This window comes from Chiloscyllium punctatum, chromosome 11 (genome assembly GCF_047496795.1).
Source record: "Chiloscyllium punctatum isolate Juve2018m chromosome 11, sChiPun1.3, whole genome shotgun sequence".
In the NCBI taxonomy this organism is placed as follows: domain Eukaryota; kingdom Metazoa; phylum Chordata; class Chondrichthyes; order Orectolobiformes; family Hemiscylliidae; genus Chiloscyllium; species Chiloscyllium punctatum.
In genome coordinates, this window is record NC_092749.1 from 7,273,408 (window position 1) to 7,300,082 (window position 26,675).

At 44.9% G+C, this 26,675-nt stretch overlaps 1 gene segment (V, D, J or C); it reads left to right on the plus strand.

The window, feature by feature from the left end:
• Positions 1–9,665: 9,665 nt before the first annotated feature.
• LOC140482644 (immunoglobulin lambda variable 5-39-like) lies at positions 9,666–12,223 on the plus strand. The segment is given in 2 exon segments: positions 9,666–9,741; positions 11,871–12,223. Coding segments are annotated over 2 exon segments (429 nt in total).
• The last annotated feature ends 14,452 nt before the right edge of the window (positions 12,224–26,675 follow it).

Sequence of the window (26,675 nt, forward strand, 5' to 3'; positions counted from 1 at the left end):
GCGAGAATAGAAAAGTGCTAATGGTAGGGGACCCAATAGCTAGATGGATTGACAGGAGAGCTTGTGCTCAGGAACGGGAGTCCCGGAAGGTATGTTGCCTCCCTGGTGCCAGGGTCCAGGATGTCACCGATCGAGTTTACAAGATTCTGAGGGGGAAGTGTGAGCAGCCAGAAATCGCGGTACATCTTGGCAGCAATGATATAGCCAGGAGTCGGATTGAGGTTCTGAAAAGTAACTACAGAGAGTTAGGAAACTGAAGAACAGTATAAGTAGAGTAGTGATATCGGGTTTGCTACTGGTGCCATGAGATAGTGAGGTGAGGAACAGTCAGCGAATGCAGCTTAACACATGGCTGTGAGGCTGGTACAGGAGGGAGGGCTTCACATTCTTAGACCATTGGGATATCTTCTGGGGAAGGTGGGACCTGTACATGAAGGACGAGTTGCACTTGAACTGGTGGATCATAGGTATCCTGGGTGGGAAATTTGCTCGTGTAGTTCAGGAGGGTTTAACATATTTTGGCAGGGGGTGGGAACCAGAGTTACATATCTGAGAGGAAGGTAGTTGTAGATGGGGCAGTGACAGGACATAGGGAATCTATTGGGAAGGTTTTTCATTTGATGAAACAAAGTTAATTTGTGTCTGTTCTAACGCAAGGAGCATTAGAAATAAGAGTGAAGAACTTCGAGCATGGATCAGTACTTGGGGCTATGATGTTGTGGCCATAATAGGGATGTGGGTTTCTCAGGAGCAGGTTGCTTGATTTTCCAGGGTTTAGAACATTTACAAAGAACAGGGAGGGGGGAAAAAGATGAGGGGGTGTAGCATTGCTAATCAGAGAGTGCATCACAGCAACGGAAACCAAGGCTGTCAAGGAAGGTTCATCTACTGAGTCAGTATGGGTGGAAGTTAGGAATAGCAAAGGAGCAGCAACCTCATTGGGGGTTTTCTACAAACCTTGTCATAGCAGTAGGGAGATCAAAGAACTTATAGGCTGGCAGATTTTGGGAAAATGCAGATGTAGCTGGGTTGTTTTTATGTTGTTATTGACTTCAACTTTCCCAAGATTGACTGCAGATGTTTGGATGGAGCCACTTTTGTCAGATGTGTTCAGGAGGGTTTCCTTACTCAGTATGTAGACAGTCCGATGAGGAGAGAGGCCATTTTGGATTTGGTGCTCAGCAATGAGCCAGGACAAGTGTCAGATCTCGCAGTGGGAGAACACTTTGGTGACAGTGACCACAACTGCCACACATTTACCATAGCAATGGAGAGGGAAAGGAACAATTACCATGGGAAGATATTTAATTAAAGAGAAGGACATTATGACGCTATCAGACAGGAGTTGGGAAGTACAGATTGGGAGCAATTATTCCACAGAAATGACACAACAGATTTGTGGAGATTGTTTCAGAAGCAGTTGTTGTGAGTGATGCACAAATTTGTTCCTCTGAGACAGGCAGGAAGGGTTAATATTAAGGAGCTTTGGATATGAGAAGAGAGGGCTTCTCATCAAAAGAAAGAAGGCAGCTTGTGTAAGGTGGAGGAAGCAAGGGTCTAGCACAGCTTTAGAGAATGACAGGCTTGTTAGAAAGGAGATCAGAAATGGACTGAGGAGAGCCAGGAGGGGGCACAAGAAAGGCTTGGCAAGAAGGATTAGGGAGATTAGGTATTTTACTCATATGTGAGGAATAAGAGAATGATCAGGGAGAAGGTAGGGCTGATCAGGGATAGCGTAGATAACTTGTGTGGGGGGGTCTGAGCAGATAGGGGAAGCCCTAAATGAGTTTTTGTTCTGGTTTTCACTAAGGAAAGGGATCTTATTGTTACTGAGAACTTTGAGGCACTGGGGAATAGGCTTGAACAGATCAAGATTGATGAAGTTGATCTGCTGGAAATTTTGGCAAATATCAAGATTTGTAAGACCCAAGAACCATACCAGATTTTTTAGATTAGATTAGATTACTTACAGTGTAGAAACAGGCCCTTCGGCCCAACAAGTCCACACCAACCCTCCCAAAGAGCAACGCACCGAGACCCATTACATTCACCCCTTCACCGAACACTATAGACAATTTAGCATGGCCAATTCACCTAACCTGCACATTTTTGGACTCTGGGAGGAAACCGGAGCACACGGAGAAAATCCACGCAGACACGGGGAGAATGTGCAAACCCCACACAGACTGTTGCCTGAGGCGGGAATTGAACCCAGGTCTCTGGCACTGTGAGGCAGCAGTGCTAACCACTGTGCACCATGCCGCCCATGGTATTCTAGGCTGCTCCGAGAAGCTAGAAATGAGGTTACTAAGCTGCTTGCGAAGATATTTGCTTCCTCAATCTCTACAGGACTCAGACCGGAGAATTGGAGAGAAGCAAATCTTGTTCCTCTTTTCAAGACTGGGAGTAGGGAAATTCCTGGCAATTAGAGATCAGTCAGTCTTATGTCTGTGGTCAGCTAGGGTTTGGAAAGAATTCTGAGGGATAGGATTTATGACTATTTGGAAAATCATAGCATGATTAAAGGCCGTCAGCATGGCTTTGTGAGGGGCAGGTCATGCCTCAGAAATCTTATTGAGTCCTTTGAGGAGGTGAGGAGACAGGTTCATGAAGGTCAAGCAGTGGATGTGGTGTACATGAACTTCAGCAGGGCATTTAATAAGCTTCCCCACAGTAGTCTCATTCATAAAGTCAGGAGGTATGGGATGCAGGGAGATTTGGCTATCTGGATTCAGAATTGGTTGACTGACAGAAAGCAGAGAGTGGTTGTAGATGGAAAGTATTCTGCCTGGAGGTCAGTGGTGAGGTGTACTGCAGGGGTGTGTTCTTGGGCCTCTGCTCTTTGTAGTTTTTATAAATGACTTGGATGAGGAGGTTGAGGGGTAGGTTAGTACATTTGCCGATGACACAATGGTTGGGGATACCGTTGATAGTATTGAGGGATATTGCAGGCTGCAGCATGACGTTGACAGGATGCAGAGCTGACTGAGATTGGCAGATGGAGCTCAACATGGATAAATGCAAAGTGATGCATTTTGGAAGTTTGAACTTAAATGTTGAGTATAGGATTAAAGACAGGATTCTTGGCAGTGTGGAGAAACAGAGGGCTTTTGGTTTTTAAGCGCATAGATGCCTCCAAGTTGCCATCCATATGGAGAGAGTTGTTAAGAAAGCATATGGTGTTTTGGCTTTCATTAACAGGGGGATCAAGTTTAAGAGCTGCGAGGTTTTGCTGCAGCTCTACAAAACCCCGGTGAGACCACACTTGGAATATTGTGTCCAGTTCTGGTTGCCCTACTATAGGAAAGATATGGAGGCTTTGGAGAGGATGCAAAGAAGGTTTACCAGGATGCTGCCTGGACTGGAGGGCTTGTCTTATGAAGAGAGTTTGACTAAGCTCTGACTTTTCTCTCTGGAGAGAAGGAGGAAGAGAGGTAACCTGATCGGGTTATACAAGGTAATGAGAGGCATCGACAGAGTTGATAGCCAGAGACATTTCCCCAGGGCAGGATTGACTGCCACAAGGGGTCAAATTTTAAGGTGTTAGGAGGAAGGTATAAAGGAGACGTTAGAGATAGGTTCTTTACACAGAGAGTTATGAATGTATGGAATGCGTTGCCAGGGTGGTGGTGGATGGAGATTCAATAGAGACATTTAAGCGACTGGTGGACATGTACATGGACAGCAGTGAATTAAGGGGTGCATAAGTTATTTTATTTTAGATTAGAAATAATCCTCGGCACAACACCATGGACTGAAGGGCCTGTTCTTTGCTGTACTTTTCTATGTTATGTTACAAGTAATTCCTCCTCATCTCTGTTTGAAATGTGTGACCCGGTATTCTGAGATTATACCCTTGAGTCCGAGACTCTCCCACAAGGTGAAACTACCTCTCTGCACCAACCCTATATCACCTCCTCAGTATCTTCTCACATTCTCCTAAACCCAGATGACTACAGAGCTGACCTACTCAGCATCTTTTCATAAGAATATCCCTCCACATCCAGGATCAACTGAATGAACCTTATCTGGACTGCCTCCAATGTTAGTGTATTTTCCCACAGATAAGGGGCCTACAACAGCTCACATTATTCCAGCTCTGGTCTAACTAGTGCCTTGTATAGTTGTAGTAAAAGCTCCCTATTGTTATCCTCCATTTCCTTTGAAATAAAGGCCAACATTCCATTTTCCCTCCTTACTCCCTGCTGATCTTGGATGCTCGCTCTCGTTGATTCATATACACTCTCCAACCCTCCCAGTCCCTCTGTGCTGGGCTGTCAAGCAGTCTTTCCCCTCATGGGAGGCAATGACCAAGTGGGATCATCACTGGATTATTAACCCAGAGACCCAAGGCATGTTCTGAGACTCCATATTCATGGAAAATGTTCAAATTTTAATTCCTTAAAAACCTGGAATTAAACATCTGATGATGACTATGAAATGATTGTTCCGGAAACACCCATCTGGTTTACTGCCATCCTTACTGGTTTGGGCTACATGCAACTCCAGACCCACAGCAAAGGAGCCGAATCTTAACTACACCCTGAGCAATTATGGATGGATAATAAATGCTGGCTTAGCCAGCAATGTTCACATCTTGAATGAAGAAAAAAAATGTATTCTTCCTGTTGGAAGTATAAGACATTATATTCCTGACAATACATTTCATCTGCCAACATTGTACTCACTCACTGAACCTGTCTATAGCTCTGTGCAGACTCTTTGTTTCATTCTCACCACTTGCCTTCCCATTTATTTTTGTGCCAGCCACAAGTTTTGCTGCAGTCGATTCACTTTCTCCATCCAGTCATTAACATTGATTGTCAATTATTGTGGCCCCAGCACTGAGCCCTGTGACACTCCACAAATGACAGATTGTTACCCTGAAAATGCCCCTTTTATACCAACTCCTGTCATTGGTTAGTTAACCAATCCTCTATCCATACTACTTCTAACACCAAGGACTCTCATCTTATTAAATACCCTCACGTGTGGTACCTTATCAAAAATGATTTGAAAGTCCAAATACATGACATCGACTGGATCCCCGTTATCTATCCTGCTTCATACCTCATCAAAGACTTCCGGTACATTTGTCTGACATTGTGTATTCTTTGTGATGCCATAGTAACTCTGCTGATTCATGTTATACGTTTTTACATAACATCACCATGTCATCATCATTGTAATTATTATTGTTGTTATTGCTGGGGGTGAGCTGCCTTCTTGGGCCACTGCAGTCCATGTCCTGCAGGTAGACCCATAATGCTCTTAGGGAAAGAATTCCAGAAGTTTGACCCAGTGACACTGAATGAACAGCGATATATTTTCAAGTCAATAAAGTGTGGGGCTTGGAGGGGATCTTGCAGGAGGTGGTGTTCCCATGTATCTGCTGCTCTTGTCCTTCCAGATGGAAGTGAAAGTGGGTTTTGACAGCTGCAGAAGAAAGTCACGTGTCTAAAATATCAATGAGATTCTCAACAGAGTTAAGAAATAAGATTTAACACATGGTTTATTTACTTATTTCAGTTTATGTTGATGGATTTTGTTTGAGCTGAATCAGTCACAAATACAGCTCAATGGCACAGTGTAACAAAGTGTTCTCTCTATTTAACTCAAAACTCCTACCACCCTGTCACAATTTTTCAATATATTAGTACAGGGAACCTGTTCTTAAGAGAATAAATGTATCGTCATCTTTTTATTTAAAGGTGTCACTAGTCCAGTCCTTCTCCAGTCTCCGAACCTGGAAAGTGTCATCGAGAGTCACACTGCCTGGTTTCAGTGCACCATGAGGAACACCACAGTGACACACACTGATGTTCACTGGCACCGACTCTCCCCAGAACAAGTTATACAGTGGGTTTTAACACATCCAGGACATACCCGCACACAATGGAGCTCAGCACTCACTGAGCGATTCCAGCATTTCAGAGACTCCTCCAGTAACAGCTTCATTCTGAGCATCACAAACGTCCAGCCCAGTGACACTGGGGTCTATTACTGCTCAGTCTGGGAAAGGATCTTTGGGAGAGGAAGCCTGCTCCTTGTAGACAGTAAGTAGAGTTCACATGACAATCCACTCCACCAATAACCTCTTGCCCATTCAATGAATTAGAGATCAGTTTGTGATCAAGAAGATTGAGGTGGTGATGGAGAGTGATCTTGGGAATGGATTCACTGTGGGGAGGAAGCTGAGCTCAGGCTCAATGTTGGTTGGGGGGAGTGAAAGGGGATATTCTGTAACAATGGTAGAAGGATTCTGTGGGAAATGTGGAGCTTTATCCTGGAGAATGAGTAATATTAATTCCATTCAACTCACAAGAGTGTCAGTGCCATCGGGCTGAAACAGCAGAGTCAGGGAGATTGCTCTGTGAGGTGCCACATCTGCAGGGGAATCTCCCAGGGATTGGGAATGAACCAAAAAGCAAAGGGGCACATATATCTCTCTTCATTCCAGAGACAATTGGTTCAATCCAGATTAAAGGGAACCACTTCATGTCGAGCACAGGAAAAGGAGAGGGGCTTGCTCTGCATGAGCTCCCACAGCTGAGACTGGGATTGAAGCTGAGATGTTGTCATTATTCTACATTATACTCCAGCCATTCAAGCCACCTGACTGGGGATGAGTAATCATAATAGTTGTGTTGCAAGTTGTTGACAGCCTTGCTTCAGACCCCATCCTGGTTCAAGTAGGTCCTGGGGCTTTCTCTTTTACTTGTCCCATGGAGGAGAGTGGGCAGCCTATCATAGATCAGATATAACGCAGAGAGATGTGAGGACACACAGATTGTGTGGACAAATAAGAACAGTGATGACAATCTTATTTATAAGTTCAATTCTAACAAGTGTGCAGGAGCAGTCCAAGCTGGGAGTATACTGTTTCATTGAGAAAAGTCATGAAATGCATAAGAAGGGTTCTGTAAAGTGCAGACAGAAATCACTGATTTCATCCAATTCACATGAAATTGAAGAAATTCTGAGATGTTAGCACATTCTAACTTCTGATGTGATATCCTTGCTGCACTGGGATGGTCTTTCTTTCAGGCTTTTATTCGACAAACAGCAGGAATTATTTCTGCAGAGACGTGTTACCATGTTTGTGAATGATGTATATTTGAGATTAGTAGGATATAGTTTAATCTCAAATAGAAATGCAGTTGTTGATCACGTTTTCTGCTCGTTTCAAAAATCTGTCTTGCTGATAATAAATGTCATGTTTGAGGTCATGAATCAACCTGCTATTTTTAAACTTTGTATCAGAGGACAGAAAATACATAAAATGGCTGTAGTGTTGATTCAGTCACACATTTTGTATGGCTTGTCGTTAAATGGGGCTTGATTACTAGTGCATTCACCCCATTAGAATCTAAACACTGATGTGAGGTGTATGGTTTCTGTATAATTTTAATACAATTTAGCATGGAGTTTGCATTCTGAACTGGTGACATGTAGGTTTTGGTCTTTGTGTGTATGAGAGGATTTAAAGATTATGATTACTATATTTCTGGAATGATGGTTTTTTTAAAGAAATCAATCTGACAGAAGCAGTTCTTGGAGTTTGAATGGGAATTTGTTTGCATTGGGAGAGATTTTATGAGCAGAAAAAGTAAACATTGAAATAATTAGGATTCTTACAGGTTGATGGAATTGGATTGTTTTTCATTTCAGAGAGGCACCTATTGCTTGGAAAGCCAGATTTTTCTAGAATAGAGTCCTAGTGGGTGCTTCTCCTGATGAATGGTGATAGTTTTGAATTGTTAAGACTTAGGGGACTTCAGGATATGCAGCTTAACTTAAGGATTGCCCCCTGAAAATGTCACATTTATCCCAACTCTCTGCCATCGTTTAGTCAGTAAATCATCTGTCCTTACTACCCGCAACAAAGAGGACTCTATTCGTATTAAGTAGCTTAATGTGTGGTACATTATCAAAAACATTTTGTAAATTCAGATGCATTATCGACTGGATTCCCCCTTATCTATCCTGCTTCTCGCCTCATCAAAGTATTCCAATAAATGTGTCTGGCATTATTTATCCTTCATGACACCACGCTGGCTCTGCTGGATCATACGAGTCATTTCTAGATGGTCTGCTAATACCATCATCACCATCACCATTATCATCATGACTGGAACCATTACTATTATTATTATTATTATTATTATTATTATTAATAATAATGTTGCTATCACTGGTGGTGAGCTGCCTTCTTGAATTGCTGCAGTTCTTGTGTTGTAGGTAGATCCACAATCCCCTGAGAGGGGGAATTCCAGGATTTTGACCCAGTGACCATGAGGGATGACGGAACTCCACAGAAGCCAGTATCTCGTCACCAAGTTACTCTTTATTTACATGTGTAGAGTCCTTGACACTGATCCATCTCCCTCAGAGCCAGCTGTCAGAGTGATCATGTGATGATGCTGCTCCTTTAGCAAGATTTGTTGTCCTTGGATTTTTTTTCAGGGATGTTGTACAGTCTAGGCTTGGATGGGTTTTAGGGCCAGTTTCATTATCGCTAACAGTTACAGCCTCAAGCCAAAGGCTTTTACGTGGTAAAACATAAACACTAGTACAATGAAAGGGGAGTGGCCAGTTCACCCAGCTCAGTTTGCTCTGGTTTGGTTTGGTTTTGGTTGTCTGGCTATTCACTAAAAGCAGTCAGGCAGTTGTAAAACCAGCTGGACCCAAAGAAGCAGCTCCATGCTTATCCTGTCTCTGACTTCTCTCCTGTAAGACCCTGCATTTGGTTTTACCTTCTGTGCCAAGAGGTCGTTATGGGGATTGTTGCAAATATTTGGAACAGCATCATTACGTTGGGATAATCTGTTGGGTGTTCAGTTAGGATAAGTTATTCTATATTCTGTATTCTGTTATCTTTTGTGTTTCATTTGGTAACCTTGCAAATAAATTCTGTTTTGTTTAAAACTACGTGGTTCCACCAACTGCATTCCTCCTGGAATATCCATGTTCTGCCTGCTTAAAACAACAAGCAAGGTTAGAGTCTGAGCCACTTTCTTGGAATGTTTTGAGGGGATCTGGCCTGGTCCATAGAAAACTGGGAGCTTTTTGCAGGATTTGTTCTATTGTTCCGATTTGGGATTAGGGTTGTTGGATTCGAAGGCAGCGAGTGGTAGGTGTTAGCGTCTTTTGTTCCAGGTGTTGAATTCAGTTGATTTAAACCGTGTTTGGGATAGCAATAGCTCTTTCAGTCACTAAGAGTTTCCTAGGTTTGGAAGAAGTGATGTTGAGGGTTTTAAAAAATGTGGCTAAGGCCAAGCTGCTGGAATTAGCAGACAAGCTGGGGTTTGAACTGTCTCCTTCTGTGAGGAAAGGAGAGATAATTACAGCAATAGTCCACCATTTACATTTGCTGGAAATGCCATCAGAATTTTAGGGATGGCTAAAATTTAATTGAAAATGAAACACTTTGAATACTGATTAAAAGCAGAGGAAATGAAAAAAGAACAAATCACTTTCCTGAACAAAAAGAAAAAGGGAGTGAAAGAGAGAGAAGACAGAGAAAAAGAGTGAAAAAGAGAGAGAAGAAGAGCAAGAGAGAGCGAGAGAAAAAGAGACAGAAAAGGAAAGAGAGGAAAGGAAAGGAAGAAAGAGAGGGAGTTTCAATTTAATTGGCACTTAGACGGGCAAGTCAGCTTTAACGGATGGAGCTGAAGGCTGAGGGTAAGCTGAGTGAGGAAGAGAGTGAGGATGAGATAACCCATGGTAGCCAAAGTCCTGGTGAGAAATGTTTAAATATATTCAAGCATTGTCTAAATTTGATGGGAAGGACGTGGAAGCTTTTTTTCATCTCATTTGAAAAAGTGGCTAAACAAATGCGATGGCCAGTGACCATGTGGGTTGTGTTGATCCAAACAAAACTTGTAGTTAGAGCTAGTCAAGTATTTGCACCACCATCAGAGGAGCTATCTGGGGCATAAGAGGAGGTGAAGAAATCCATCTTAGATGCAGATGAGCTTGTGCCAGAAGCCTATAGGCAACATTTCAGGAATGTAAGGAGGGAACATGCAAACAAAGTAATTTTGAGAGGCGGATAAGGGCATTAAAAACAGAGCAAAAGTATGATTCTCTTAGAGAGACAGGTATTTTGGAGGAGGTTAAAAATTCACTTCCTGATGTTGTGAGAACTCATGTAGAAGAACAGTAAGTTAAAATGACAAGATTAGCAGCTGAAACAGTTGATGATTATGAGTTGGTTCATAAATCAAAGTTTTGCTTCCAAAATCAATTTTAATCCATGGGGGATATAGATTGGGGGAACGAGCAGTCCTCGGTTGGAAAGGGAAAGGTAGATCTTGGTGATGATCATAAGGATAACTTGCCAGAGGTTTAAAAGGAAATCCTTGAACAGGAAAGAGAAGTTAAAAAGCTTTAGTGTTTTCACTGAAATAAAATAGGCCACATGAAATCACAGTGTTGGTGAGTTAGGAAAAACACTGGGGAGCCAGATATAGGAAAACAGGATAAGCCAGTGACTTTTGTTGGAATGGTAATGGAAAACACAATGGAGGCTAAAAAGCTACATCAGAATGTACAAGCTGTCAGAGGTTGGTTAAGGAGGAAGTGCCAGATCTTCTTAAACCATATACCTGCAAAGGTAAAGTCTACCTGCATAGGTCAGGAGCAGCAGGTAAAGAGGTTATAATATTAAGAAACACAGGGTTGTCTCAATCTGTGGTTCTGAAAAATGAGGAGATGTGTACTTCTGATGGACTATTGCCAGAAAAGGTGCTAGAACCAGGAATTCAAGGGGAGACAAGAAGTGTTGAATTATGCAAAGTGAACCTTGAGTGCCCAGTGAAGAATAGAGAAGTCATGGAATGAACTGGACAAACTCTTAGTTCTAGGAATGCAATTTATCCTTGCTAATGATACAGCTGGGTCACAGGTAGGAGTGCTACCTATGGTGATTTGACAGACAGTGGAAGACACATACCCTGGGATTTTTCCTGACTATGTGGAAATGAGGTCACAAAGTCACCAGTTGAAACAGGGAGATCAAAGAGTACTAATAAGAAAGTTGAAGTGGAATGAGTAGAGACCCTGTTTGTTCAGATGATTGACACAAACCGAGAACAGATAGATGATAATGCAGACATCTTTAGCTCAGGTAGATTAACTGAGTTACTGCAGAAAGAGGAAAATTTACAGCAATTGTATCAAAAGGCATAAACAGAAAAAGATTCCAAATGTATCCCTAAATGTTATTAACTTAAAAACAATGTCTTAATGAGGATATGGAGACCATCTCAAGTCCAGGAGAAATGGGCAGAAGTTCATCAAGTCATTTTGCCAATGGCTTATCTGACCTGGTCCATAATAAGCAGAACCTCAGACATTCCTGTTCTTATCTGTCAGTCAGGGCTCCCTGATTGGACCGGGTTAACAGTCCCAATCAGGGAACTCATGTTCTATGGTACCTACCTGGCAGACCACATTACAGTCATTACAAAGAAACAATGGTATATTACAATGCAGGATAATGAGTGATTTGAAGGGAAACATGCAGTGGGCAGTGTTCCTTTATATCTGCTGCCCTTGTCCTTCTTAATGGAAATGAACATGAGTTTTGAAACTGCTGCAGAAAATGGTGATGCGTCCAAAATGCTGATCAGATTCTGGTGAGAATTGAGAAATATTATTTAACACACTGTTTATTTAATTATTTAATGTTTATGGAGTTTTTTAAAATCTGAATCAGTCACAGATTCATCACAATCGTTCAGTGTAACAACGTGTTCTCTATGTTTAACTGAAGGCTCCTACTATCCTGTCAGGTTGTTTCATTATGGCAGTATGGAGAATCTGCTCTTGTGGGAATAAACTGATTGTCATAATATTCTTTAAAGGTATCACTGGCCCAATCCTTCTCCAATCTCCGAGCCTGGAACATGTCACTGAGGGTCTCAATGCTCGGTTACAGTGCACCATGAGGAACACCACAGTGACACACCCCGATATTTACTGGTACCGACTGTCCCCAGAGCAAATTATGGAGCTGGTTTTAACACATCCAGGATGTGGGCCCACACAATGGAGCCCAGGATTCACTGAACGATTCCAGCCTTTCAGAGACTCCTCCAGTAACCGCTTCCTTCTGACCATCACAAACATGCAGCCCAGTGACACTGGAGTATATTACTACTCAGTGTGGGGTCATTTCTATGGGAGAGGAAGCCAGCTCAATGTCACCAGTAAGTAGAGTTTACATGACAATCTCCTCTTGCAATAACCTTGTGCCCAATGAATGAATTGGAGATCAGTTTACAATCAAGAAGATTGAGAAAGTGATGGACAGTGATCTCAGGAATGGATTCTCTGTGGGGAGGAAGCTGAGCTCAGGTTCAGCAATTTATTTAATTGTTTTGTGAGATGTGGGTGTCACTGGCTGGGCCAGCATTTATTGTCCATCCTTAATTGCCCTTGAGAAGGTGGTGCTAAACTGCCTTCTTGAACCACTGCAGTGACCCATTGATTGTCATTCCTGGGTTTAGGTCGGGCTCCTGCACAATCTATTAAGACCCTGCTAAACGGTTCTTCAAAAGCTCTGATCGGGATTAAAGGTGAAGCTTTAATTGACAGTGGGGAATTCCCCAAGTCCTGACATGGACTCGCTCGTATCTTAAAATGTAACATCTTTATATAATCCTGACAAATAAAAATGTTTTAATATTTTAGAGTGCGGGCTCCTCATCCATGTATGACCTGCCATTGGAATTTCACGAGCTAGTTTGTAAAATTTCATTCTGGTCCTCAGATGGACAATTGTCCATTGCTCATCACTTGGATTTGGGATGGTTTCAATTTCCTCATTACTACTTTGTCTTTCAAACAATAACACTCATAGACTATTTCTGATTCAATTTCTGAGGATAAAAAATGAACAGAAATTGCTGGAAAATCTCAGCAAATCTGACAGCATCTGTGGGGAGAAATCAGAATTAATGTTGTGGGTCCAGCGACCATTGTACAGGATGAATGACAATGAAGAAAATGATGGTTTCTGTACAGAAGAAGAAAAGGTGGGAGGAGAGTGAGGATAAATGATAGATGGAGATAGAGTCCAGTGTGAGAGAAAAACTGTTGGACAGACAAAGGAGTGTGTTATTGTCAGTCTGGAGGAATGAGCAGCTGCTGATGGGAACAGTTAGTGGCTGACAATGGGTTGTGTGTAGTAGCTGCCTGAGTGATGACAAGGCCTGGTGTATGGGGAGGGAGAAAGCATCCCGGACGAGCTCCCCATCTGACACTTACATCTGTCCTTATGCTGCAGCAACAAACTTTTCAACTGTGTTCTTTGCTCATGAGACAGCTAGTTTACTCACCTATCCCACTCCTCAAGGTTACACCATCTGGATTTGACTCCTCACTCTGCGGGGCAGTAACTAACACCTGTTTCTCCAGTTCTTTCTCTCTAGTATAATACAGTTTCAACATGTTCACATGATATACCCAATACCTTTTTTTTTCCAATTTGGCATCTTTATTAGTTCACATGACTCAACTTTTTCTCAATTTGATAGGAACTACTAAACCTGGTTTTGAAGGGATCCCCTACCACCAGTTACAATACTAACATATTATCCCCTCGAGAAAACATCCAAGTCTCAGAGTTTTTATCTGCTACCTGCTTCGTTCTACACTGAGCCCTCTTTAGGTGCTGTTTAGCTAACTCACTGACCCAATCTAGACTCTCTCTCACCTCAGAATCTACAATAAAATATGCAATCTCAGTGTGAGATCTCTGACTTTGGTCCTGTCAATTTTTCTTTAATTAATTTCAAAGGGCTTCTCACTTCATGCTTGAATATTGACTCAAAGGGAGTGAACTGAGTAGACTCATTTGGGGCATCTTTAATGGCAAACACTATGAATGGGATACCTTTATCCCAAACATTTGGGTAATCCTGACAGTATGCTGTCAACAAGGTGTGATAACACCTTTCTAAAGCTCCCTGGGATTCAGGATGATACATACTGGATTTAAAGTGCAGTATGCCCAAGTATACCTCTTTAAATAGCCTAGCAGTAAAATTTGACCCTTGGTCTGACTGAATCTCTCTGGGTATCCCATACTGTGTGAAGAAAGCTATTAATTCCTCCTTTTGCCTTGATACTCTGTAATGGTTAGATTCCCTACAGTATGGAAACAGGCCCTTCAGCCCAACAAGTCCACCCCAACCCTTTGAAGAATAACCCACTCAGACCCATTCCCTACCCTATATTTACCCCTGACTAATGTATCTAACACTATGGGGAATTGTGCATCACCAATTCACTTGACCTGCACATCTTTGGATTGTGGAAGAAAACCGGAACATACAGAGGAAACCAATGCAGACATGGGGAGAATGTGCAAACTGCACACAGACAGTCGCCCAAGGCTGGAATCGAACCTGGGTCCCTGGAGCGGTGAGGCTACCGTGTTGCCCCAATAATGGAATTGCCTCTGGAAATCTGGTAGACACATCCATTACGGTTAACTATTACTCGTTCTCACTTTTAGTAGCAGGGGACTGACACAATCAATTACAACCTGCGCGAAAGTTTCTTCAAATGTGGGAATTGGCAACAAAGGGGTTGGTTTTATTACTGCCTGTGGTTTACCTATCATTTGCCACATATGACACGTCGGCAAACGTTAACCACATCCTTGTGCATTCCAGGCCAATAAAAATGCTTTTGTACCTTAGCCCGAGTCTTTCATACCACTTGGTGACCTCCAACAGGTAGTTCATGTGCTACCCGTAACACTTCCTGTCTGTACGCTACCAGCAACACAATCTGGTGCACTTCAGCCCATTTCTCCTCTGCACTAACCTACCGTGATCTCTATTTCCACCTTAGGATTCTATCTTTCAGATTATAACCCTCTGGAATATTCTCTGCCTCCTTTTTGGAGTACACATCTACATGCATAAATTTTAACATCTTGTCATGTTGTTGTAAGTCCATTAGCCTTTCAGGACTAAACACTTCTGTCTGACTCTGCCTGTTCAGGTCTTTTCTGCACCATTACATCAAACAGGGTGCCTGCTAACTGAACCTCAACTCCTTCATCTTTACCTTTAGTTTTTGCTCCATGCTGTGAGTTATGATAGTGGGATCTGGTTACCATACAGTCTGGGAAAATACCAGGCTATTTCTTATTTAAATCTTCGGTTTCTTGACCCTCCTTGGGCTTCTCCACAACAAGAGTTGTCACTCCCATCTTGGATCCTGCCAAATAATTCCCAAGAACAAACTGATTTCCTGAAACTGACACTCTGTCAATCACTTCCACTGTAACTTCCCCCAGTCTTGGGTTGGCACTCTAACCTGATCTTACACAAGGGAACACTAAATTTCTGTCCATCTATCCTACAAATTACCACGTTCCCGGGTACGAGATCAGAAAGAGTGCAAATTCACTCATCTTTCACTATCAGCAACTGGTTTGATCCTGTATGTCTCAAAATTATGGCTTCTTGTCCTCTCCCTGTTCTTTCTGAGTAAACTTTACCCACAGAGGTGAATTCTTTGTTGAGAGCAACCTCTGCCTAGGCTGTGCACTCTCCTGCAGCTCCTCAGCTCTTCTTGGGGTCTCCATTACTACCTTCACTAAAGCAGAAATTGATGATTGCAAATGCTGGAGGTTAGAGTCAAAACTTTGGTGCTGGAAAAGCACAGGAGATCAGGCAGCATCTGAGGAGCTAGTGAATCAACATTTTGGACATTAGCTCTTCATCAGGGTTTATGCCCAAAGCGTCAATTCTCCTGCTGCCCGGATGCTGCCTGACCTGCTGTGTCTTTCCAGCACTACATTTGCGTTTGGGTGGGGGGAGCAGATAGCGGAAGTGGATAGCAGAGGTGGAGCCTACAGGGAAGGTAAGTGTTTCTACAAAGATCCTACCTTCGCATCCCAGCGGCCTGATCAAGTTTGGGTGGCGGGAGCAGACAGCCGAAGAAGCTGAGCCTGCTGGGAAGGTAAGTTATTGTTTTTCAAGTGGGTGAGATCTAAGCCTGAGACCCGACACCATAGGGCTCCCCTCCCACACACCTCCTCTAACTTCAGTATGATTCTGTACACTCAGTAAATTTTTTTAGGTTTTCTTTTTTCTCTCTTCCTTGTTTAGTCCTGTGAGGGCTTTCAGATTAGCGGGGTATGGCTGTTACGGCTGTTGCATGTTCCTCCTGCAGAATGTGAAAATGGTGAGAGACACTATACATGTCTCTGTCAATCACATCTACAGGAAGTGCACCCAACTCCAGCTCCTTGAAAACCGAGTTAGAGAACAGGAGCTGGGGCTGGATGAACTGTGGATCATCCAGGAGGCTGAGGGAGAAATTGAGAGGATGGACAGGGAGGTAGTCACTCTCCAGACACAGGATAAACACAGTCAGGGGGAGGAAAGGAAACCAACAGACAGAGTAGGGATCTCCTGTGGCTGTTCCCTTCAGCAGTAAGTATACTGTTTTGGATATTGCTGGTGGGGACGCCCTACCAGGGGAAAGCCATAGTTGTCAGTTCTCTGGCACTGTGCCTGGCAATGTGGCTCAGAAGGGAAGGGGAAGAATAGAAAAGCGCGAGTGGTAAGCGACTCAATAGTCAGACGGATTGACAGGAGATTTTGTGGTCAGGAACGGGACTCCCAGAAGGTATGTTGCCTCCCTGGTGCCAGGGCTGAAAATGTGTTGCTGGAACAGCGCAGCAGGTCAGACAGCATCCAAGGAGCAGTAGAATTAACGTTTCGGGCATGAGCCATTCTTCAGGAATGAGGAAAGTGTGTCCAGCAGGCTAAGATAAAAGGTAGGGAGGAGGGACTTGGGGGAGGGGCGTTGGAAATGAGATAGGTGGAAGGAGATCAAGGTGAAGGTGATAGGCCGGAGTGGGGGTGGGGGCGGAGAGGTCAGGAAGAAGATTGCAGGTTAGGAAGGCGGTGCTGAGTTCGAGGGATTTGACTGAGACAAGGTGGGGGGAGGGGAAATGAGGAAACTGGAGAAATCTGAGTTCATCCCTTGTGGTTGGAGGGTTCCTAGGCGGAAGATGAGGCGCTCTTTCTCCAACCGTCATGTTGCTATGGTCTGGGGATGGAGGAGTCCAAGGACCTGCATGTCCTTGGTGGAGTGGGAGGGGGAGTTGAAGTGTTGAGACAAAGGGTGGTTGGGTTGGTTGGTCCGGGTGTCCCAGAGGTGTTCCGCAAGTAGGCGGCCTGTCTCCCCAATATAGAGGAGGCCACGTCGGGTGAAGCAGATGCAATAAATGATGTGTGTGGAGGTGCAGGTGAATTTGTGGTGGATATGGAAGTATCCCTTGGGGCCTTGGAGGGAAGTAAGGGAGGGAGGTGTGGGTACAAGTTTTGCATTTCTTGCGGTTGCAGGGGAAGGTGCTGGGAGTGGAGGTTGGGTTGGTGGGGGTGTGGACCTGATGAGGGAGTCACGGAGGGAGCGGTCTTTTCGGAACGCTGATAGGGGAGGGGAGGGAAATGTATCCCTGGTGGTGAGGTCCGTTTGGAGGTGGCGGAAATGATGGCGGATGATATGCGGCATATGGAGGTTGGTGGGCTGGTAGGTGAGGACCAGTGGGGTTCTGTCCTGGTGACGGTTGGAGGGGCGGGGCTCAAGGGCGGAGGAGCGGGAAGTGGAGGAGATGCGGTGGAGGGCATCGTCGACCATGTCTGGAGGGGAATTGCGGTCTTTGAAGAAGGAGGCAATCTGGGTTGTACGGTATTGGAACTGGTCCTCCTGGGAGCAGATGCGGCGGAGACGAAGGAATTGGGAATATGGGATGACGTTTTTACAGGGGGCAGGGTGGGAGGAGGTGTAGTCTAGGTAGCTGTGGGAGTTGGTCGGTTTATAGTAAATGTCTGTGTGGATTTGGTTGCCCGAGATAGAAATGGAAAGGTCTAGGAAGGGGAGGGAGGAGTCTGAGATGGTCCAGGTGAATTTGAGGTCGGGATGGAAGGTGTTGGTAAAGTGGATGAACTGTTCAACCTCCTCGTGGGAGCACGAGGCAGCGCCGATACAATCATCGACGTAGCGGAGGAAAAGGTGGGGGGTGGTGCCAGTGTAGCTGCGGAAGGTGGACTGTTCCACATATCCTACGAAGAGGCAGGCATAGCTGGGGCCCATATGGGTGCCCATGGCTACTCCTTTGGTTTGGAGGAAGTGGGAGGATTGGAAAGAGAAGTTGTTGAGGGTGAGGTCCAGTTCAGTCAGTCGAAGGAGGGTGTCAGTGGAAGGGTACTGGTTGGTACGACGGGAAAGGAAGAAGTGGAGGGCTTTGAGTCCTTCGTGATGGGGGATGGAGATGTACAGGGACTGGATATCCATGGTGAAGATAAGGCGTTAGGGACCGGGGAAGCAAAAATCATGGAGGAGGTGGAGGGCGTGGGTGGTGTCCCGAACGTAGGTCGGGGAGTTCTTGGACTAAGGGGAACAGGACCGTGTTGAGGTATGCAGAGATGAGTTTGGTGGGGCAGGAGCAGGCTGAGACAATGGGTCAGCCGGGGCAGTCAGGTTTGTGGATTTTGGGCAGGAGGTAGAAACGGGCGGTGCGGGGTTGTGGGACCCTGAGGTTGGAGGCGGTGGATGGGAGATCCCCTGAGGTGATGAGGTTATGGATGGTGTGGGAGATGATGGTTTGGTGATGGGAGGTGGGGCCATGGTCAAGGGGGCAGTAGGAGGAGGTGTCCGCGAGCTAGCGTTTAGCCTCAGTGGTGTAAAGGTCGGTGCGCCAAACTACTACCACGCCTCCCTTGTCTGCCGGTTTGATAGTGAGGTTGGGGTTGGAATGGAGCGAGTGGAGGGCTGCACGTTCCGAGGGTGAGAGGTTGAAGTGGGTGAGAGGGGTGGAGAGGTTGAGGGGGTTAATGTAACGGGGGCAGTTAGCTATGATGAGATCGAGGGCAGGTAAGAGGCCAGCATGGGGTGTCCAGGTGGATGGGATGTGTTGGAGGGGGAGAAGGGGTATTCAGAGGGTGGGCAAGAATCCTGGTTGAAGATGTAGATGCGGAGGTGAAGGCGGTGGAAAAATTGTTCGATGTCACGCCGCGTGTTGAACTCATTAATCCGGGAGCGTAGGGGAATGAAGGTGAGGCCTCTGCTGAGGACTGATCTTTCATCCTCAGAGAGAGGTAGTTCTGGAGGGATGGTGAAATCACGGCAGGGCTGGGAGCTAGGACCTGGTGTGGGGCTGGAGCTGGGAGTGGGGGCGGGGTTGGGCGTGGGGCGGGGATGGAGATCGGTGTGGGGGCGGGGACGGAGATCAGTGTGGGGGCGGTGTTAGGCGTGGTGACAAAAATTGGCATGGGGGCAGAGTTAGACATGGGGCGGGAGCGGAGATCGGCGTGGGGGCGGAGTTCAGTGTGGTGACGGAGATCAGCGTGGGGGCGGTGTTAGGCGTGCGGGCGTAGATCGGCATGGGGGTGGGGTTAGGCATGGTGACGGTGATTGGCGTGGTGGCGGAATTAGGCGTGGTGCCGGAGATCGGCGTGGGGGCGGAGACACATGCAGCATTGTGGTTATGCAGGTTAGTGATGTCACTGGGGGCAGAAGTGGCTGCGGCGACGGCAACCCAGGGAGCGGAAGTGGCTGTGGTGATGACAGAAATGGTGTTATTCCCGATAGCCGCGGAGGCCGCGAATCTGTCGGCAATGGTCTTCCTGGTGATCGTGGAAGCGGTTGTCTGGGCGGCGATCGCGGAGGCTGTGAGGTCGGTGGGGGTGGAAGTGACGGAAGGGGCAGTTGCTGCTGCGGGCACTGTAGTGGCCGCGTGGTTAATGGCGCTGGAGTGATTTTGGAGGTTTCCTTGGTGCCGGCGTCTGGGATGTCACCGATTGGGTTGACAAGGTTCTGAAGGAGGAGGGTGAGCAGCCAGAAATCGCTGTACATATTGACACCAATGATATAGCCAGGAAAGGGATTGATGATCTGAAAATTGCCTACAGAGAGCTAGGTTGGAAGCTGAAGAATGGGACAAGTAGAGTAGTAATCTTGGGTTTGCTACCGGTGCCATGAGACAGTGAGGTGAGGAACAGGCAGCGAGTGCAGCTTAACACATGGCTGTGAGGCTGGTGCAGGATGGAGGACTTCAGATACTTAGACCATTGGGATTCCTTCTGGGGAAGGTGGGACCTGTACATGAAGGACGGTTTGCACCTAAACTGGAGGGGCACAATTGTCCTGGGTGGGAGATTTGCTTGAATGGTTCCGGAGTATTTAAACTAGTTTGGCAGGTAAGTGGGAACCAGAGCCACATGTCTGAGAGAGGAGTTGTAGATGGGGGAGTGATAGGATGTATTGAATCTATCGGGAATGTTTTCCATGTAATGGAACAAAAAGATTGGTTAAAGTGTGTCTGCTTTACTGCAAGGAGTGTCAGAAATGAGAGGAAAGAACTTGGAGCATGGATCAGAACTTGGGGCGATGATTGTGATGATGTTGTGGCCATAATGGAGACGTGGGTTTCATAGAGGCAGGAATGGTTGCTAGATTTTCCAGGGTTTAGAACAGGGAGGAAGGAAAAAGATGAGGGGGTGTAGCATTGTTAATCAGAACGTGGATCACAGCTACAGAAACAAAAGTTATCGAAGAAGGTTTGTCTACTGAGTCAGTATGGGTGGAAGTTAGGAACAGCAAAGGAACAGCCACCTCATTGGAGGTTTTCTACAGAACCCCTAATAGCAGTAGGGAAATTGAAGAGCTCATAAGCCCTCAATGCAGATGTAGCTGAGTTGTTATCATGGGTGACATCAACTTTCCCAGTTTTGATTGGAGCCTCTGTAGTGCTGATGGTTTGGATGGAGCCGATTTTGTCAGGTGTGTTCAGGAGGGTTTCCTTAATTGGTGTGTAGACCGGCCGATGAGGAGAGAGGCCATTTTGGATTTGGTACTCAGCAATGAGCCAGGACAGCTGTCAGATCTCGCGGTAGGAGAACACTTTGGTGACAGTGACCACAACTGCCTCACATTTACCATAGCCTTGGAAAGGGAAAGGAGCAGTTGCCATGGGAAAATATTTTATTGGGGAAAAGGAAATTATGATGCTATCAGACAGGAGTTGGGAAGTACAGATTGGGAGCAATTGCTCCACAGAAATGGCACAATAGACATGTGGATACTGTTTCAGGAGCAGTTGTTGCGAGTGATGCACAAATTTGTTCCTCTGAAACAGGCAAGAAGGGTTAATATTAAGGAGCGTTGAATAATGAGAACAGAGGAGCTTCTCATCAAAAGGAAGAAGGCAGCTTGTGTAAGGTGGAGGAAGGAAGGCTCTAGCACAGGTTTAGTGGATTACAGGCTTACTAGCAAGGAGCGTAAAAATGGACTGAGGAGAGCCAGGAGGGGAGAAGAGAAAGGCTTGGAGGGAAGGATTAGGAAGAACCCAAGGTCATTTTGCACATATGTGAGGAATAAGAGAATGATCAGGGAGAAAGTAGGCTGTGTAGGGATAGTGTAGGGAACTTGTGCATGGAGTCTGAGCAGATAGAGGAAGCCCGAAATGAGTTTTTTGCTTTGTTTTTCACTAAGGAAAGGGACTGTGTTGTGAATGAGAACTTTGAGGAACCAGGAAACAGGCTTGAACACATCAAGATTGAGGAAGTTGACGTGCTGGAAATTTTGGCAAACATTAAGATTGGTATGTCCCCAGGGCCAGACCAGATTTATCCTAGGCTGCTCTGGGAAGTGAGAAATGAGTTTACTAAGTCCTGGCAAAGATCACTGCTTCCTCAATTTCCACTGGAGTCGTACCAGAGGATTGGAAGGAGGCGCATGTTGTTCCTCTTTTCAAGAAGGGGAATAGGGAAATCCCTAGCAATTACAGACCAGTCAGTCTTATATCTGTGGTCAGTTAGGTTTTGGAAAGAATTCTGAGGGATAGGATTTATGACTATTTGGAAAACCATAGCATGATTAAAGGCAGTCAGCATGGCTTTGTGAGGGGCAGGTCATGACTCACAAATCTTATTGAGGTTTTTGAGGAGGTGACAAGACAGATTGACAAAGGTCGAGCAGTGGTTGTAGTGTATATGGACTTCAGCAAGGCATTTGATAGGGTTCCCCATGGTAGGCTCATTCATAAAGTCAGAAAGTATGGGATACAGGGAGATTGCTGTCTGATTTCAGAATTGGTTGATGGACAGAAGTCAGTAAGTGTAGGGAAATATTTGAACAGGAAATGACATCACCACAAACCCCAGGAACCCCATCCAGGACAAACATATAAATAGAAAGCAGGAAACAACAGCTTTGCTTCACTTGGAGGTCACCACTGATGATGTTACCTAGCTAGGTAATGAAATGTCTGGATATCAAACCTACAGCTCCGCGAGCAAAACTACACCCTAAACCTCAACCTGAGCTACAAACCTTGCAGTCAGTAATTGGTTGTAGATGGAAAGTATTCTACCTGGAGGTCAGTGGTGAGTGGGGTCCCACAGGGCTCTGTTCTTGAGCCTCTAGTCTTTGTAGTTTTTGTAAATGACTTGGATGAGGAGGTTTAGGGGTGGGTTTGTAAGCTTGCTGTTGTCACCAAGGTTGAAGGTGCCATTGATAGTATCAAGGACTATTGCAGGTTGCAGCACAACATAGACAGGATGCAGAGCTGGGCTGAGAAATGGCAGATGGAGTTCAACCTGAATAAGTGTGAAGTGATGCATTTTGGAAGTTTGAACTTGAATGCTGAATATAGGATTAAAGACAGGAGTCTTGGCCATGTGGAGGAACAGTGGGATCTTGGTGTTCAAGTGTATAGATCCCTAAAGGTTGCCACCCAAGTGGATAGGAGAAAGTGAGAACTGCAGATACTGCAGATTGGAGTCAAGGGTGTTGTGCTGGAAAAGGTCAGACAGATCAGCCAGCATCCAAGGAGCAGGAAAATTGACATTTCAGGCATAAGCCCTTTATCAGAAATGAGGCTTGTAGGTTGGGCTGAGACCTCCCCCCACATTATCCCAGTCCCAATCCTCCAACTTGGCACCATCCTCCAGACTCATCCATCACTCCCTCCTCTGACATATCACCTTCTCCCTCACCTTCATCCATCTATTACTTTCCCATCTTTCCCCAAACCCCACCCCCTCCCATTGATATCTCAGCCCCAACCCACAAGCCTCATTGCTGATGAAGGGCCTATGCCTAAAATGTCGATTCTCCTCCTCTGATGCTGCCTGATCTACTGTGCTTTTCCAGCACCACACTCTTGACTCAAGTGGATAGGGTTGTTAAAAAAGCATATGGCGTTTTGGCTTTCATTAGAAGGGGGATTGAGTTTAAGAGCTGTGAGATTTCACTGCTGCTCTATAAAACCCTATTTGGACCACACTCGGAATATTGTGTCCATTTCTGGTCGCCCTATTATTGGAAAGATGTAGATGCTTTGGAGAAGATGCAAAGGACATTTACCAGGATGCTGCCTGGACTGGACGGTTTGTTTTACAAGGAGAAGTTTACTGAGTTGGACTTTTCTCTCTGGAGAGAAGGAGGAAAAGAGGTGACCTGATTGTGGTATACAAGGTAATGAGAGGCATGAATAGTGTCGATAGCCTGAGACATTTCCCCAGGGCAGGATTGACTGCCACAAGGAGTCATAGTTTTAAGGTGTTAGGAGGAAGGTATGGAGGAGATGTCAGAAGTAGATTCTTCATGCAGAGAGTTGTGAAAGCTTGGACTGTGTTGCCAGTGGTGGTGTTAGAAGCAGAGTCATTAGTCATTTAAGCGACTGCTGGACATGCACATGGACATGTAACTGGGAGGTTAGGGCCTTTTTTGCAGACAGAATGGAGATGTTCTGAGAAGCAGTCACCCAGACTGTTTCATTTCCCAAATGAAGAGGAGCCCACATTGTGAGTAGTGAATACAGTTTGTCTCATCACAGACTACTCAGAGGCCTAGATAGAGTGGAGTTGGAGAAGATGTTTGTTGGAAAGTGTAGGATCTGGGGCACAGCCTTACAGTGACTGGACAATCAATTACAGCTGAGATGAAGAGGGATTTATTCAGACAAAAGGTGGTAAATCTGTGGAACTCATTGCTGCAGAGAGCTGTAGAGGGCAAGTCATCGAGTATATTTAAGACAGGAATAGGTAGGTTCTTGTGAGAAAAATGGATAAAGGGTTATGGGGGAGAGAACAGGAGAATGGGATTGAAGCATGTCAGCCATGATCGAATGGCAGAGCAGACCTGATGGGCTGAATGGCCTAATTCTGCTCCTATATCCTATGGCCTTATGGTCTATAATCTCATGGTTAGTTTGAATAATTAACCCCACTGGTTCACTCTGATACACTTACCATCTGTCCTTTCTCATTAACTCTAACTTGGAGTTCTTCAGAAAGTTCAGATGAATTTTAATTTATTCACATGTTTTCTCTGAAAGGTGTAAATATCCCAGTCCTTCTCCAGTCTCCGAGTCTGGAATGTGTCACCGAGAGTCACGCTGCCCAGTTATAGTGCACCGTGAGGAACACTGCAGTGACATGCACTGATGTACACTGGGACCGGGAACAACCAGGAAATAAGATGGAGTGGATTTTAACACATGATGTGAGGAACATCACACAATGGAGCCCAGGATTTACTGAGCGATTCCAGTCTTCCAGAGATCCCTCCAATAACAGCTTCATTCTGACCATCACAAACGTGCAGCCCAGTGACACTGGGGTGTATTACTGTAAAGTGTGGGGAGACATCAGTGGGAATGGAACCCAGCTGACTGTAACAGGTAAGTCCTGTTTACCTTAGAATAATCTGATAGAGTAACCATTTCCACATGGATTTATTGGAGAGAAGAATGTTAAATTCCTCTGGTAAAGAGTAAGCAGAGAGCTGGATATAAACATAGAACAATTCTCGGCTGTTAATCACAGATAGAATAAACCATTTCTCCTCTTGGACCAGTTCCTCAATCTCAAACTCTTCCTTTTCTGTTTTTCTGCTTCTCCATCTTGTTTGTTCTCAGTGTTGGATTTAACATTCTCCTGTCTCTGTCTGGTTTTTTTCATTCATTCTTGGGATGTGGCCATCACTGGCCAGGCTGGTACTTGTTGTCCATTGTGAATGGCCCTTGAGAAGAAATGTCTTCTCTGGACAGGAAGCAGCTGAGACCAAAACATTGAATGTTTTCAAGGAAGAGTTAGATATCGTTCTGAGGGCTAAAGGGTTCAAAGAGTAAGGGGAGAATGTGGGAACAAGGGACTGAACTGGAGGCACAGTGGGCTGAATGGCCTACTTCAGGTCCTATTTTGTATGTTTTGAGAAGGTGATGGTGAGCTGCCTTCCTGAGCAGTATGGTCCACTTGGTGTTGGGACATTTGAACCACTGACACCGAAGGAACGATGATGATGATACACCGTATATACCAAAGTATAATTTGATCTCATGTAAACCTCAACCCCCTATTTTTGCTCCAAAAATCTGGATTTTTCCACACATCTCATTTAAAAGTCAACACTATTTCTTCACAGATAACAGGTCAACATTTGAATCCATGTGACTGCCTCTTGCGTTCCACTCCAGCATTCCAGTCTGCTGGCCATGCAACTTCATTCCGGGTCTTCCAGTCCACCAGCCATCATACCCCTATCAGATTTTCAGAATTACTACAATTTTTGTTTTCTTCTTTATTCGTTTAGACTTTAATTTTGTTTCTGCCAATGATATGGTATGAGTTTTGATGAGCATGAATTTCAGCCCCTCAAAATGTCATATCCCTGTAATGGTTGACCTCATACATTTAACCTTAAAAAGTAGTCAAAAAACTTCAACCATTACTTGAGTATATACAGAGTGTGTATACTGGGCACTGAGATGATACGACAGTACCATTCTCCTGGGCAGGCAGAATGGAGGCTGTTATTTTGGAGATAAATATTCAATAATGGCCATAATTCTTTTTCCTTTTGTTGTTTATTATTGTAAAAAGTGATCTGGCTCTTGTTTGTCCATTTTTTGACTCATACTAAGCATAAATTTCATCTCCTCCAAAGCAATACTCCTGCAATACTCAACCCTCTAATTTCAGCTTAAAAATACCATCTAAAAAATTTGATCTTTCTACAAGTTGCATACAATATTTCCAAGTCAGGATAGTGAGTGCCCTGGAAGGGAACCTGAAAGAGATGCTGTCCCATGTACCTGCTGCCTTTGTTCTTTCAGATGGGAGAGGCTGTGGGTTCAGAAGCTGCTGTTAGAGGAACTTCAGTGAGTTACTGAAGGGCATCTTGTAGATGGTACCCACTGTACATCTGTGTAAAAGGAAGTGAATGTTGAAGGTGTTAGTTGAGGTGTCAATCAGGCGAGCTGCTTTCTTCTGGATGGCATGAAGCTTCTTGAGTGTTGTTGGAGCTGCACCTATCCAGGCAAGTTGTTCCATCATCCTCATAATTTCTGCTTTGTCAATAGATGGTAGGCTGTGGGAGGCCGAGTGTGAACTACTCAACTCGGCCTGTATTTATCTTTAATTTGAGTTTAACAGAATACAAAGGGATTTGCTTTGTAGAAAGTTGTTGTACTCCATAGACATTCACTCCCATGAATCAGTTCCACGTTAAAAGTGGATGTGTTTCTCAACGGTCATTTAAACTCAAGGTGAAACTGAACTCCAGTGTAACTCTTTAAGATGTGAGTAATTTATCTGAAACATTTCAAACTTTCAGCTCTCAAGTCTTTGGAC